Genomic DNA, 12715 nt, shown 5'->3' with positions numbered 1-12715 from the left:
CCCTGATGAACATAAATTCAAAATTCTCAACAAAATTTTAGCAAACTGAGTTGAACAATATATTAAAAGGATCAGGGGCTAAGTGGGATTTATTCCTGGATGCAAGAAAGGGTCAACATCTTCATCAAGCAATACCATTCACACATCAACAAAGGCAAAGCTAAATTCACACGATCATATCAATATATGCAGAGAAAATATTTGACAAGGTTTCTACATCCATTTATGATAAAAATGCTTTAAAAATGGGAGTAGAAGGAACATACCTCAGCATAATAAATGCCATATATGACAAATCCACAATAACATTATAACTCAGTGGTTAAAAGTTGAAAACTTTACCCCGAAACCATGTACAAGACAAGGATATCATACACTTTTATTATACCACAAAGTGTTGGAATTCCTTGCTAGAGCAATTAGGTAAGAGAAAGATTTTTTAAAAATCCAGATTAAACAGAAAAAATATTTAGAAATATCTAAAGACCCATTAAAATACTACCAGAAACAGGGCCTCCCCGGTGGCGCAACGGTTGAGCGCTGGGTTGCGAAGCTGCCCGCAACCTCTGCAGCACCTGTTCGATCCCCGGCTGATCCCTGGCTGATCCCTGGCTGATCCCTGGCTGATCCCTGGCTGATCCCCGGCTGATCCCCGGCTGATCCCCGGCTGATCCCCGGCTGATCCCCGGCTGATCCCCAGCTGATCCCCGGCGGATCCCTGGCCACCGGAGGAGGGTCCCGCATGGCGTGCAGACCTCTCCTGCCACCCGCTGCTCCCCTCAGCAGTGTACTTCGGTCCTTCTGCCTGCTCTGGTCCCCACTCTGGCTCTGGTGAATTCTCTCACCCGCCTGCACTTCTGACTGTACCCAGTGTTTGTATAAATAAATAAATAAATAAATCTTAAAAAAAAAAATACTACCAGAAACAATGGATTAGTACAGTGAAGTGCCAGGCTAAAATATCAATATACAAACTTCATTATGTACTATATGCAAACAATGAACTTAAAGAGAAAGAAATGAAGAAAACATCCCATTTATAGTTGCATTAAAAAAAAACAACTTATGTTACTAGGGATAACCTTAACAAAGGAGGTGAAAGACCTGTACAGTAAAAAACTTTAAGACTTTTTTTAAAAAAAATAGAAAATGCAAATAAATGGAAAGGTATTTCCTGCTCATGGATTGGAAGAATTAACATTGTTAATATGGAAATCTTATATAAATAAATATATAGATTCAATGAAATCTCTGTCAATGTTAAATTGCATTATTTACAGAAGCAGAACAAATATTGCTAAAATTTATATGGAATCACAAAAGACCCCCCAAAGCCAAAGCAATTCTGACAAAAAAAGAAGAAAGGATGCATCACACTGCCAGATTTCAAACTACAGTACAAAGCTACTATAATTGAAATAATATGATACTGGAATACATATAGATACACACACAGATCAATGGAATTGATTTGAGAGCACAGAAATAGACCCACACTTAAACAGAGAGATAATATACAACAAAGGAGCCAAGGATATATAGTGGACAAGGAAAATCTTCAACAACATGCCACATGCAAAAGTATGAAACTTAAACCACTATTTCACACAATACATAAAAGCGAACTCAAAATGGATTAAAATCTTGAATGTGATACCCGAACCATAAAATACATAGAAGAAAACATAGACACAGACTCCACGATATTTGCATCAGATATGTCATTGGGAGGTGCATTCCAAAGGCTAGGGAAACAAAAGCAAAAATGGACAAATGGAACTATATCAAACTGAAAACTTTCTGCACACTGAAAGAAACTATCATTAAAAAAAAAAAAAAACACCCTACTGAATGGGATAAAATAGTTGCACATCATAAACCTGACAAGATATTAAGATCTAAAAAGAACTTATACAATTCAACAACAACAAAAAAAATTAAAAAACAATCCAAGAAGTTGACAGAAGATCTAGACACCTTTTCCAAAAAAAAAAATGCAGATGGCCAACCAGCATATAAAAATGTGCTCATTGTCATTTATCATCATGGAAGTGCAAATCAAACCTACAATGATATCACGTCACACCTGTAAGAATGACCCATATCAAAAAACACAGAAATGTTGGCAAGAGTTTGGGGGTGGGGGGGTTAAAAAGGAAATCTGTGTAATTTTGTTGGAAATGTAGACTGGTCCAGCTCCTAAGGAAACAGTATTAGAGGTTTCTCAAAATATTAAGACTAGATCTACAATTCAATAATTCCAATCCTAAGTATCTACTGAAAAATATAAAAACACTAATTCGAAGGGATTTATGCACTCCTATATTCATTACAGCACTGTTTATAGTAGTCAAGTTATGATAGCAGTCTAAGTGCCCAATGGCAAATGAGTGAATTAAGAACATGTGGTTCTCTCTTTTTTGTGTGTGATTACATTCCAAAGGCTCTCTCTTTTTTTTTTTTAATGAGATATCACTGATGACAGCACTGTATATGATTCAGAGGTATCAACAATTGGCACTTCCATCACCTTCATTAGACTTCCAGATAATACTAACATAACATAAAAAGCATGTTCTGAACCCCTATATCACACAGTTTTGGTAGATAAAATGTATAAGATATATTTCAAAATGTGGAGCTTAATCACAGGGAAATTAAAAAGCACCTCAGCCTTCAAATATTGAAAAGATACTATTAAACCATTTGCAGCTTTACTACTGCAGTTTTCTGCAAAAGTACAATTTTCTTACAAATTAAGTATGTATTTGTAAAAATCTCTTCTGAAGTTAGACTTAGATAAGTCATTTTAATCCTTGCTGTTTTATATAATGAATAAGGCAGTGTTTTTTATGTTTCATTCAGTAAAATTATGAATATTTTATCTGATCTTGGTATAGAATTAGACTCACTTTAGAAAAAATATGTATAGTTTACCATTAAACAGATTTTATCAAATTTATTATCCAAACACCTGTCCAGAGTTCTTCACATGTTTAGAATCTTTCTACTAAATGACATGTTAACTGAATATAACACACTAAATTTATAGATAAAAGCCTGGTCTAACACCTCTATATAGGATGGTGCAAGATGTATTTGTAAACTAAGACTGAAGTGCGTTGGCAAAAAAAATAAAACATTTTTTGGTAAATTTATTTCTAAAATAAGATCTTCCATTTTAAAAATGCAAAGAGAACAATGACATCACAGCATTGCACTCTGTAAAAAACTCCAATCGTGCTATATGTTAACAACCTTTTTCTACATAATAAAAATATTCAGGATTTATTGACTAACTGAGGCTGTTAGCTTTTAAGCTTTTATATTCTTCTCCTCCGTAGCTACCTTTTTAAAAATCATAAATCTTCACAGCGGATGGAAATATTATCTGACACAGTATTATAACTTGTTTATATTTCATAGCCTTCACCTCAGCTTTTATTTCCATGCACTCAACTGGTGTGCTACAACTCCTGGTCTCCATCAGAACTAGCCCTGAAAATTTCCAGACTAATGAACATAATGTTAAAGCAAACAGAGGAAGGTAGCCTGGGGTCAAGAACTAGTGGAAACGGATCATTAATAAATAGCAATTTATGTGAGTACATTGTCCTGCTCTCCTAGGGACCTCAGTGTTCTTCCTCAGTCCTTCCCCGGACTCGATGGTTTTTTTTTCCTTCTTCACTTTTCAGACCGCTGCTTCCTCTGTTCTCTTAAAATTACATGTGATAAGACTCTGAGAAGTGAAAACATGTATAATATCATGTATAAAAACTGACGTTTTTCAATTGGCATATGTAACTCCTCTAGTTCAATTAAAAAAAAAAAACCTATTTGCAACATGCTCTCTTTTTCTGCAGATGAACAAAGGAATACTTCTTTACTAACTCTGAAAGTAACTTGTCACAGTGGGATTCTAAGGCCTAGTCAAATAATTGTCTTAGTGTACTACCTGCTGTGTTCAATATTGAGTGAAAATGGAAGCTAGGCCCTAACTTCAGCTTATTTCACAATTCTTCTGTTATTTAAATGATTTTAGTCAGTTTGGGGGAAGCCAGACCTTTATAAATTAACAGCAGGGAAATACCAAAGGTGTCAGATTGCATATTTATCATCTTTTTCGTGTAATACTTAAATATGTATTAAGAAGTGACTGACATAAATTAGGCAGATTTCAGAAGCCACAGGCCGTGGCTTGTAGAGGACCCCCTTCTGCTTGACATTTCATCCTTGTCAAAGATCAAATTATTTTAATTTAGGCTGCAAATTATAAGGAATGAAGACTTCTTTGTGGGAATTCCCTGTGGTAATCTGACTTTTGTTGTTACTGCTGCTTGTCAGTGTGCAAAAGATATAATATGCATGCAAATAAGGTTAAAAAATATGTACTATCTAATTATCCAGCCAGTACATTCCACTTGAAGACAGTGGGAGGCCTGACACACAGTATGTGTTTGATTCATTGAGGCCTGCAGGGTATTTACACAAGATTACTTTTAATTATGAAATTAATATCTGTTTATCTAGAATATATAGCGGTAAGTGAGTATACACATGAGCAGAATTCTTTAGTAAAAAGAAATCATCTTAATTTAATACATGAAAAGGAGGGGAAAAATCACTTGTTTTTTTTTTGGGGGGGTTCATCATATAGACCTTGGTTTCACCCTCATTGAAACAAATTGAATGAAAACTTGGCACTTTCTCTAGAATTTATTTCTGGCCTTGCCAAGTGGACTCAAGATGTGTTACTTTTTTTCACTGTTTTTATATTCTGGTGAACCAGGTGCATTATTAGATTCAGTGTGATGAGGCAAATCTGGGGAAAAAGACAATTTTTTTTAATCATCTTAGTAGAGCATTATCTCTTCTAGGTTCAAAACCATGATTACCATGGAGAACGATGAAGTTAGCATCAATGATTGTTCTCTAATAAGACATAGCAAATAAATCAATCCCGCAGATATACTTCAACTTATGAAATAAATATCACTAACAAAGTTATTTGTAAAGCAAAGTATTAAATGTGTACAATGTGTACTTCTTTTCTCATATTGACTTATAATAGAAGTCAGGAGATGTTGTCTGGTATATAATTATAATAACTACCACTTTAGAAAACTTGAAAGAATAAATTGTAATAATTCTAAAATGCCATATAGTCTTGTGGTTTTCCACACATGTGCATTTGGGGAAATGAACAGAAAATGCAAAAAAATAAAATAACCAATCTGAATATCTCAAAGCATTGTCTGTTGGTAGTTTCCATATTTTTCATAATAAAGGGATATTGTCACCAAAACAAAACAAAATCGACTAGTTGTTTTACTTTTCAATCTCTTGTTCTATTGGGTATAAAATAATGGTGGGTTAGAGAATTATTTGGCATTTGGGTACTCTTGGCATTTCCCTCAGCCTGCCTGGTTCTTCATATTCATTTTGACAATTACCTCTTACTGCCTTTGATACTCAGCTTAGATTGAACTTATTCTAACCCAAGAATGCAGCCTTGTCACTCCAGTGTAATTTATAGTTCTTTAATTTTTTTGTTTTTTATTCTACTTTTCTCAAAAGTCTCCTAAGGTGCTTCTTTCTCTGTCCACAAAATAAGGCTGTAAGTTATGATTTTTTTTCTGCTTCACCAGTATTGCCTTGCAATATATTCTAAATAAGAGACAGTCATAATTTCTCTCTGAAATCTAGAAAAGAAAGATAAAATATCTCACTGTTTCTGTTTTCTTTTTTTCTGATCAGTGTGATGGAGTACAGATAGATTTAATAAACATCTCTCTGGAAGGAATTGCTATTTTGAACATACCGAGCATGCATGGAGGATCCAATCTTTGGGGAGAGTCTAAGAAAAGACGAAGCCATCGCCGAATAGAGAAAAAAGGATCTGACAAAAGGCCCACACTCACAGATGCCAAAGAATTGAAGTTTGCCAGTCAAGGTAAGTTTTATTAACAGTTAGTGGTTACTTCTTAATCTGATATCGAAAGGTATTTCACAATGAAAGCGTTACTGTGGTACTGTAATATATACATTTTTATAGTTTTTTTTTTATATTTTCACATATGCATAAGCAATTAAGATAACTAAATGGATTCTAAAGTCATGTGTAAGGTGACTTCATTTTGTGTGTGATTTTTTTTATCCTTTATTCTCCTTTTTTGGATATAGCTTTGTCCACAGAAATAAAACTTTTGTGGCTATTTAGTAGAAGATAATACAGGATACATCATATGTTAAATTCCTCTGTAATGTGGTCATCTTGATCAGGATGTTTGAGATGCTGTATCAAGGGTTTGATGAAGGTTTTTTTCTAGGGTTGTGTAGCAAGAATTTTTATTCTTGGCTTTCTTCAGTCAGGATATGTCATTAAAGCTAACTTAAATTAAGATCTTGATCTAAATACCATATATAATGTTATAGTTAAATATTCCACAATAAGTTTTGTTTATCTGCTACTATTTTTCAGTAAACTAATAACAAGTAGGAGACCTAGAAAACAGAGCAAATGACTCAAAATAGAATAGTGTGGTTCAGAATTTTCAACTCCCTTGTAATATTGAGACACAGCAACTAACTTTTGTTGATGGATTTTTATGAAGATATGAATTAATTTAATAATTGGTCATCCCCCAATAATTTGTGTGCATTATACATAACATTGCTTTTACCTTCCAGAATACATTTATTGAGTTAGAAAGACTTGTAACACTTTTCTTAAAATCTTTCTACTAAATGAAATTTAATTTTATTAGGAGTCTAGTATGTATTCTTTTTACCCTCCCAGAAAAGAGTGTCTGTAGTTTATGGAATCAAGTATCCAGCCCAACAGAGTAAAAATTTAATTCAAAATGGCTTTCAGTAGCCAAGAAAACATGTTGGATCAGCTCAGAATAGCAAAATATGAAAAGGTTACATATAGCCTTAAAGACCCAATAAAAATAACAATTTTTTAAATAAAAGTGAGTGTGGCTGGTAGGCATGGTGGTGGCAGAAAATATGTTTTGGTATCATCAGATATCAGCTTCAAGTATTAGTAGCATGCAATAACTTCTGTCATATGGAATTAGGTGACCATGAGGATAATAAAGATTGACATAGAAAGTATTAGTTATCCTCTTAAAAGAAGTGCTTATTACAATCTTTCAATGACAGAAGGTTTTTATGACCCTTAAATATGTAGGTTATCCTACAGAGGTAAATCCCAAAGAGTCCAATAATTTATTATAAGCAAGTTTACACCATATTAATTAAAATGATTTCTAATATAATAAATATAATTGTATGAAAACATGGAAAAAAATTTTGAGGTATTACTGGTTTATAACATTGTATATGTTTAAGATATAGGCTTTTTGCAGAAAAATACATTAAAAATAAACAGGTTTGTGCTGTGTTAATTTTAAAATAAGGGGCAATAGATGTCATTTATTAATTTTAGTAGTTGTTAAGAATAATATTGCATTTAAACATAAGATTAGTAGGTTTCTAAGAAGGTTAATAAAGAATTTGTAAGTTTGAAAATTAGTTCAAGGACTATACTAAGATCAAACCAGAATCGCTGCTTTCTCTCCCTAGGGAAACAGTGGGTTGGGGGGAGGGAGGAAAAAAGGGAAGATAAATAGTAATAATGTAATGCATATAATTTTAAGAGTTTTATGTATATTATAAATATAGTAATTTCCGGTTTATATATATAGTCATTTCCGGTTTGGTCACTACATACCAACACTTGGCATCTCCTTTGCATATATATTCCAGATAGATGTCTGAATTGATTTTGCAGTACTCAGCTGCTGATTGTGCTCACCCAGTAAGCTGTTGAAAGTTAATAGGACAAAAGACTGTGCCCCACCAAGACTGACTCTACACCCCTTACAGAGCTACTGTAACCGCACTCATCCCAGTCTGTATGCTTTTTTCAGGAATAGATATTTGTAATAAAGCACAAACAAATCAGACACTAGTTTGAAATCAAGCACAGGTAAATGAGCCGAAAGTATTGTCACAGACTATGACTGTGGGAAAAGGTTTCTCTCCCCAGCCTCTCTTCTTGCTTTCTACTTTGAAACTGTTAGGACCAAGTTTCAAAAAAGACCAGGAAAGAAGGAAATAGGATTATGCAAGTTCTGTGATTTAGAAATACCTTTCTCTCAAAACAAAGATGAGGGAAAACTGTATAAATCAGTTTTTGAAGGTCATTCTATGAGCAGTGACAGAAACACATATAAACTGAGTTGGCTCAACTTCCCACTTTCTTAACCCACTTACTTGTAGTTTCGGTTGTTTTATTTTTCAAAAAAGTATAATCTCATTGATAAAAATGACTGTTATAAGCTAACTATAAAAAATGGATTATGTATGTTAATTACTTTCCTTTTAATTAATTTTATCAAGAACAATTTTTGTTTTTTGTATTTTGCAAAAGAATAGGCAAATGTACTCAAAATGCTTGTTTTAACTTCAACTTTATTCTGTCAATTCTTAAATTTTACACTTTATAGTTAAAAATGAACTTCTTAAATTATCTGCTTGCATCATTTTCCTAAATGGCAATATTTCTACCATTTGATTTTTTAATTTCTTAACACAAAAACAATTTCTTGATACAAAAAAACAGTCAATAAGAATTTTCAGTCTAAATATATTTTCTAACTTAGAAGAAATTATTTCATTTTTCCCATTAGAATGATATATGGGAAATGCCATCCTAGTCCAGCAGGTTTATTTAACCCATATTCAACTAATATCTTTTGCTCTTAGAAAATATATAAGAATCAAAAAATCAATAATGTAGTCTTCCTCTTATAGGAAGCATTTTTTCAAAATACTAAGAACTTTTATGATGTGCATCTCTAAAATTTGAAGTTTGAATTAAATTTTTACTATTATGGAATAGATACTGTTGCTATAAAATGTAGAAAGTTTTGGGGAGGGCATGAAAGTATACATAATTAAATTCTTGTAATAAAGATAAATTTTATTTAGTAGAAGGATTTAAATTAAGAAAAATATTTACAAGTATTCTTAATTTAATGACATATTATATACTAAAGGTACTGGATCAGGTTTATAGTATTAAATCTTCATTTGTATTATGCCATACATGATTATGGATTCCTACACAATTTATTTGCTGCAAATTTTGAGGTTGCTTCACAGCATAAGATCAGAGAGTGTTCAATTAATAAATTCATGGATTGAAAATTTTACACTTTAATTTATTTGAGTTGACTGAAATTATCAGTATTTAATTTAGAGGATTATTCCAGCAGACTATTTTAAAACAATTGTATGCACTTATGAAACATATTCATATTCATGTTGATTTAATTCAATAGGCATTTTCTTTGTGGATTTGTCTTTTGTTTTCTGTTTTATTTCTTTATTTTAATATAAAAGGATGCTGTACACACACCATATATGTGTACATTTATACATTTACATATGTGGGGTGTGTGTGTGTGTTTAAGTAGCCCAATAGGTCTTTATTAAGGCTCTTAGCCTTAATATTCAATCTTTCCATTTCTTTCAGTTGCTGAGTTCATCTTTACTACCCCCTTTTCTGAATTAAATCCAGTATTCAGAAAGATGTCTAATAAATTTATTCACATTAATGTATAAATGACTGATTGCAGATGAAAGTAGAGGTATTTGCATTTGAAAAGAAATATAGGCCTTCAGCTAAACCATTATTTTTCAAATGGTGTTCCATTGAGTTATAACTGTAATTCTTCAGAGTCTCTGTAAAAACTTGATTCAAATTCATTATTGCCATATTTTGAAACAATAAAAATAACTATTATAAAAACACACTAATAGTGTTTTACAAAAATATTTTATCATATTAGTGATCTTCAAATCATTAAATTGTTACCAGACAAAAAATGACTTCCTCGCTTCCTTTTATTCCTCATCCTCTTCTTTCTTCCCCGTAGATAGCTTACTAGAGAGCTAGCTATATATAATAGATTACCTATCTATCTATCTATCTATCTATCTATACAAATACACATTTATATACATATGGATATATAAATAAATGTGACATTAATTGGAAAGTCTATAGCTCTACAAAGGCCATGTGAGAAATAGATACATCTTGCATATTTAATGAGGATCATTTTACAGATGAGCACATCACCATCACAACAATGGTAAAACACACTCACCATGGAAAAGGCAGAAAGCTCAGTTCCTTTTATTTGGCACAAGTAATAAACAGTGCATAAAGTCAATAAAACTGAAAATACCAATATTTTAAATAAAAATGGGACCCACTCTCAGAAAATTTTTTTCTCAAAATTAATTTGCCTTAGTTAAATAGCTCCCAAAAATAATAGGCTTGTGCTAGCTTATATATCAAGGTCAAGTTTGCGATTTAAGCATGCTGATAAAGATCCATAAGTGAAATTGAAACAAAGCTCCAGGTATACAGAACAAAATATATTGGACTAATTGGACCTTCGAATGAACATCTGAGACAGCAACTAATATCGTATCATAAATTATAATAATAATTTTAAAAAATTATATTAAAATAATTCCAGTGTGCTGCATGCATTCCACTTATGGATTTATTTTTATAGATTTATTTATTTTTATACAAGAGCTGGGGTACAGGCCAGAGGTGTGGGGGGGTGAGATGATTCACCAGAAACAGAGTGGGGAATAGAACAGGCAGATTGACTGAAATACACTGCTGAGGGGAGCAGCAGGCGAGTCAGGAGAGGTCTGCTGTGCCATGTGGGATTCTCACTGGCCGGCCGGGATCGAACCTGCACTGCAGAGGCTGGGGACAGTTTCACAGCGAGGCACTCAACCCGCTGTGCCACCGGGGAGGCCCTAAAATAATTCCTTTGAAAAGTATTTTTAAGTCAGCGAGACCTCTCAAATTCTGTAAGCAATTTTTAGTTATTCCATTGTTTTAGCTTTGAATATATGTCAAACTTTTATAGTTTCCAGTAATGATATCAGAATGGCTCAGGAAGGCCAAATGGGATGTAAATGTTCAGACCATGCTTCATACTATTTATAATTACAGTTGCTGTGTTCTCTCTATCAAGATATATCTAATGCCATACAACCCCCCAAAATGCAGCATTTAATGAAAAATATGATGATTAAAATATTGCAATTGTCTGTGTTAGAATAACTTCTTTATTCTTATAGATGTACTGTGTTAATGGTACTGGCAATATAAACCTCTAAAATATATCTATGCATATAAAATTCTAATTTTCTTTTTTGTTTACTGTTTTTTTTTTAATATTGCTTCATTGGCCAAAAAAATGAAAAAAAATTGACTTCTTTAAAAGGTTTGAAAACCACTTAGCAAAAGTAATTACATTCAATCCATAGGGTTTCAAACATTTGCCAGTAGCTAAGAGAGGTACTGCCAGAGCAACTGGACTTCCTGCTTCAAACCTCATTAACTTAGGTGACTATATACCATGAAAGGATCCAGCTAGCCAGGTAATCATCATGCAGAAGTTTATTTTTAAAACTAATATATGATGTTGTTCATGAAATGTTCAATGATTTCATTCCCATTTCCCAATACTGATTCTTTTACTTTGGCAGAATTTTCCAGTGTGCTGCATGCATTCCACTTATGAAAAATTAAAATGATTTAAGCAGTACACAGATGATTATTTTAAAGTTTAATAGTTCTTGTATTTACTATTACAGTTTTTTTTTCTTTATAGTAAGGGAAGCTTTTTTTAAATTTACTATTTTAATCAAAATTTATTTTTAAATAAGTTAATTTAAATAAAAAACAGAACTAAATAATAATATAGGAGTACATGGTTGTGACAAAAATCATGATAGTGGGACAAGACTGAAGTTTAGAAAACTACATTAAATGTGCAGCTTTCCCACCTTCTATCATTTGCATAGCTCCATTTGTGAATATGTAATGTGAATTCTTTATCATCTTATATAAACTTCACGGTATATTATCAGTTGCCCAAGATAAGCATTTCCATGTACTTTGCACCATTAAGTTCCCCTTGCAAACCTATTTGATGTCTGTAACTGTACTAGGGAAGATGCAAACCCTTATTATATTTAGGAGCCAGACAGAATATTCTATATATGTGATTGATTATCAAGGAATTTCTCTATATAAAGTGGCATCATCATCATTTTGAAAACTCTCAGAAGTGGGTAGGAAAAAAAGTCAATCCAAACCAAATGGATCCAAAAGAATACATGAATTGATGTCTGTGAAAACTTAGCCAAACTTTTTTTCCTCTCTGAAGATGAATAAGCTTAGTGACTTTGATGTCTCCATCTTTAATATGGGCATAGTGCTTTCTGGAAGAGTTAAGATTACTCTGTATGCTTTGCATTACATTACTGAGATAGCTGCACGAAGATCATTTAAATAGTAAGACTTGACCACTTTCTATACTTTGTGAAGTTATACTCATCTGAAAGTTGATGGTAGTGGACATTTGCTGTCCATTATTATCAACTTTTTTAGATATTTCTATGGGTTATTTAGGGTAATTTAGAAGGCAATGTTTTAAGTTGTCTAAATATAACTGCAACATTCATTTTAGAACTGTAGATGATGTATTTGGCATTCAAATACCGGCAAGCATAACAATTTCCAAGCATTTAAAATTCAGCGATTAAATCAATTAAATTTAGAAACAAGTAAAGGATTTCATGCTGCATTATTATACCTGTATGA

At 32.5% G+C, this 12715-nt stretch overlaps 1 protein-coding gene across 2 annotated transcripts in view; it reads left to right on the top strand.

Moving 5' to 3' along the window:
- The window catches only part of DGKB (diacylglycerol kinase beta), an 835840-nt gene that overhangs the window by 680330 nt on the left and 142795 nt on the right, over positions 1–12715 (top strand). For both annotated transcript variants that reach the window (XM_054692402.1, XM_054692401.1), the window contains one exon: positions 5758–5953. In XM_054692402.1, coding sequence (XP_054548377.1) covers positions 5758–5953 — 196 coding nt within the window. The remainder of the gene's footprint in view (positions 1–5757; positions 5954–12715) is intronic.

The sequence above is a fragment of the Talpa occidentalis genome, unplaced genomic scaffold (assembly GCF_014898055.3).
Source record: "Talpa occidentalis isolate TD23 unplaced genomic scaffold, MPIMG_talOcc4v2.1, whole genome shotgun sequence".
Taxonomy (NCBI): Eukaryota; Metazoa; Chordata; class Mammalia; order Eulipotyphla; family Talpidae; genus Talpa; species Talpa occidentalis.
Note: the sequence above shows the minus strand (reverse complement) of the source record. Positions and strands in the feature narration are given on the sequence as shown.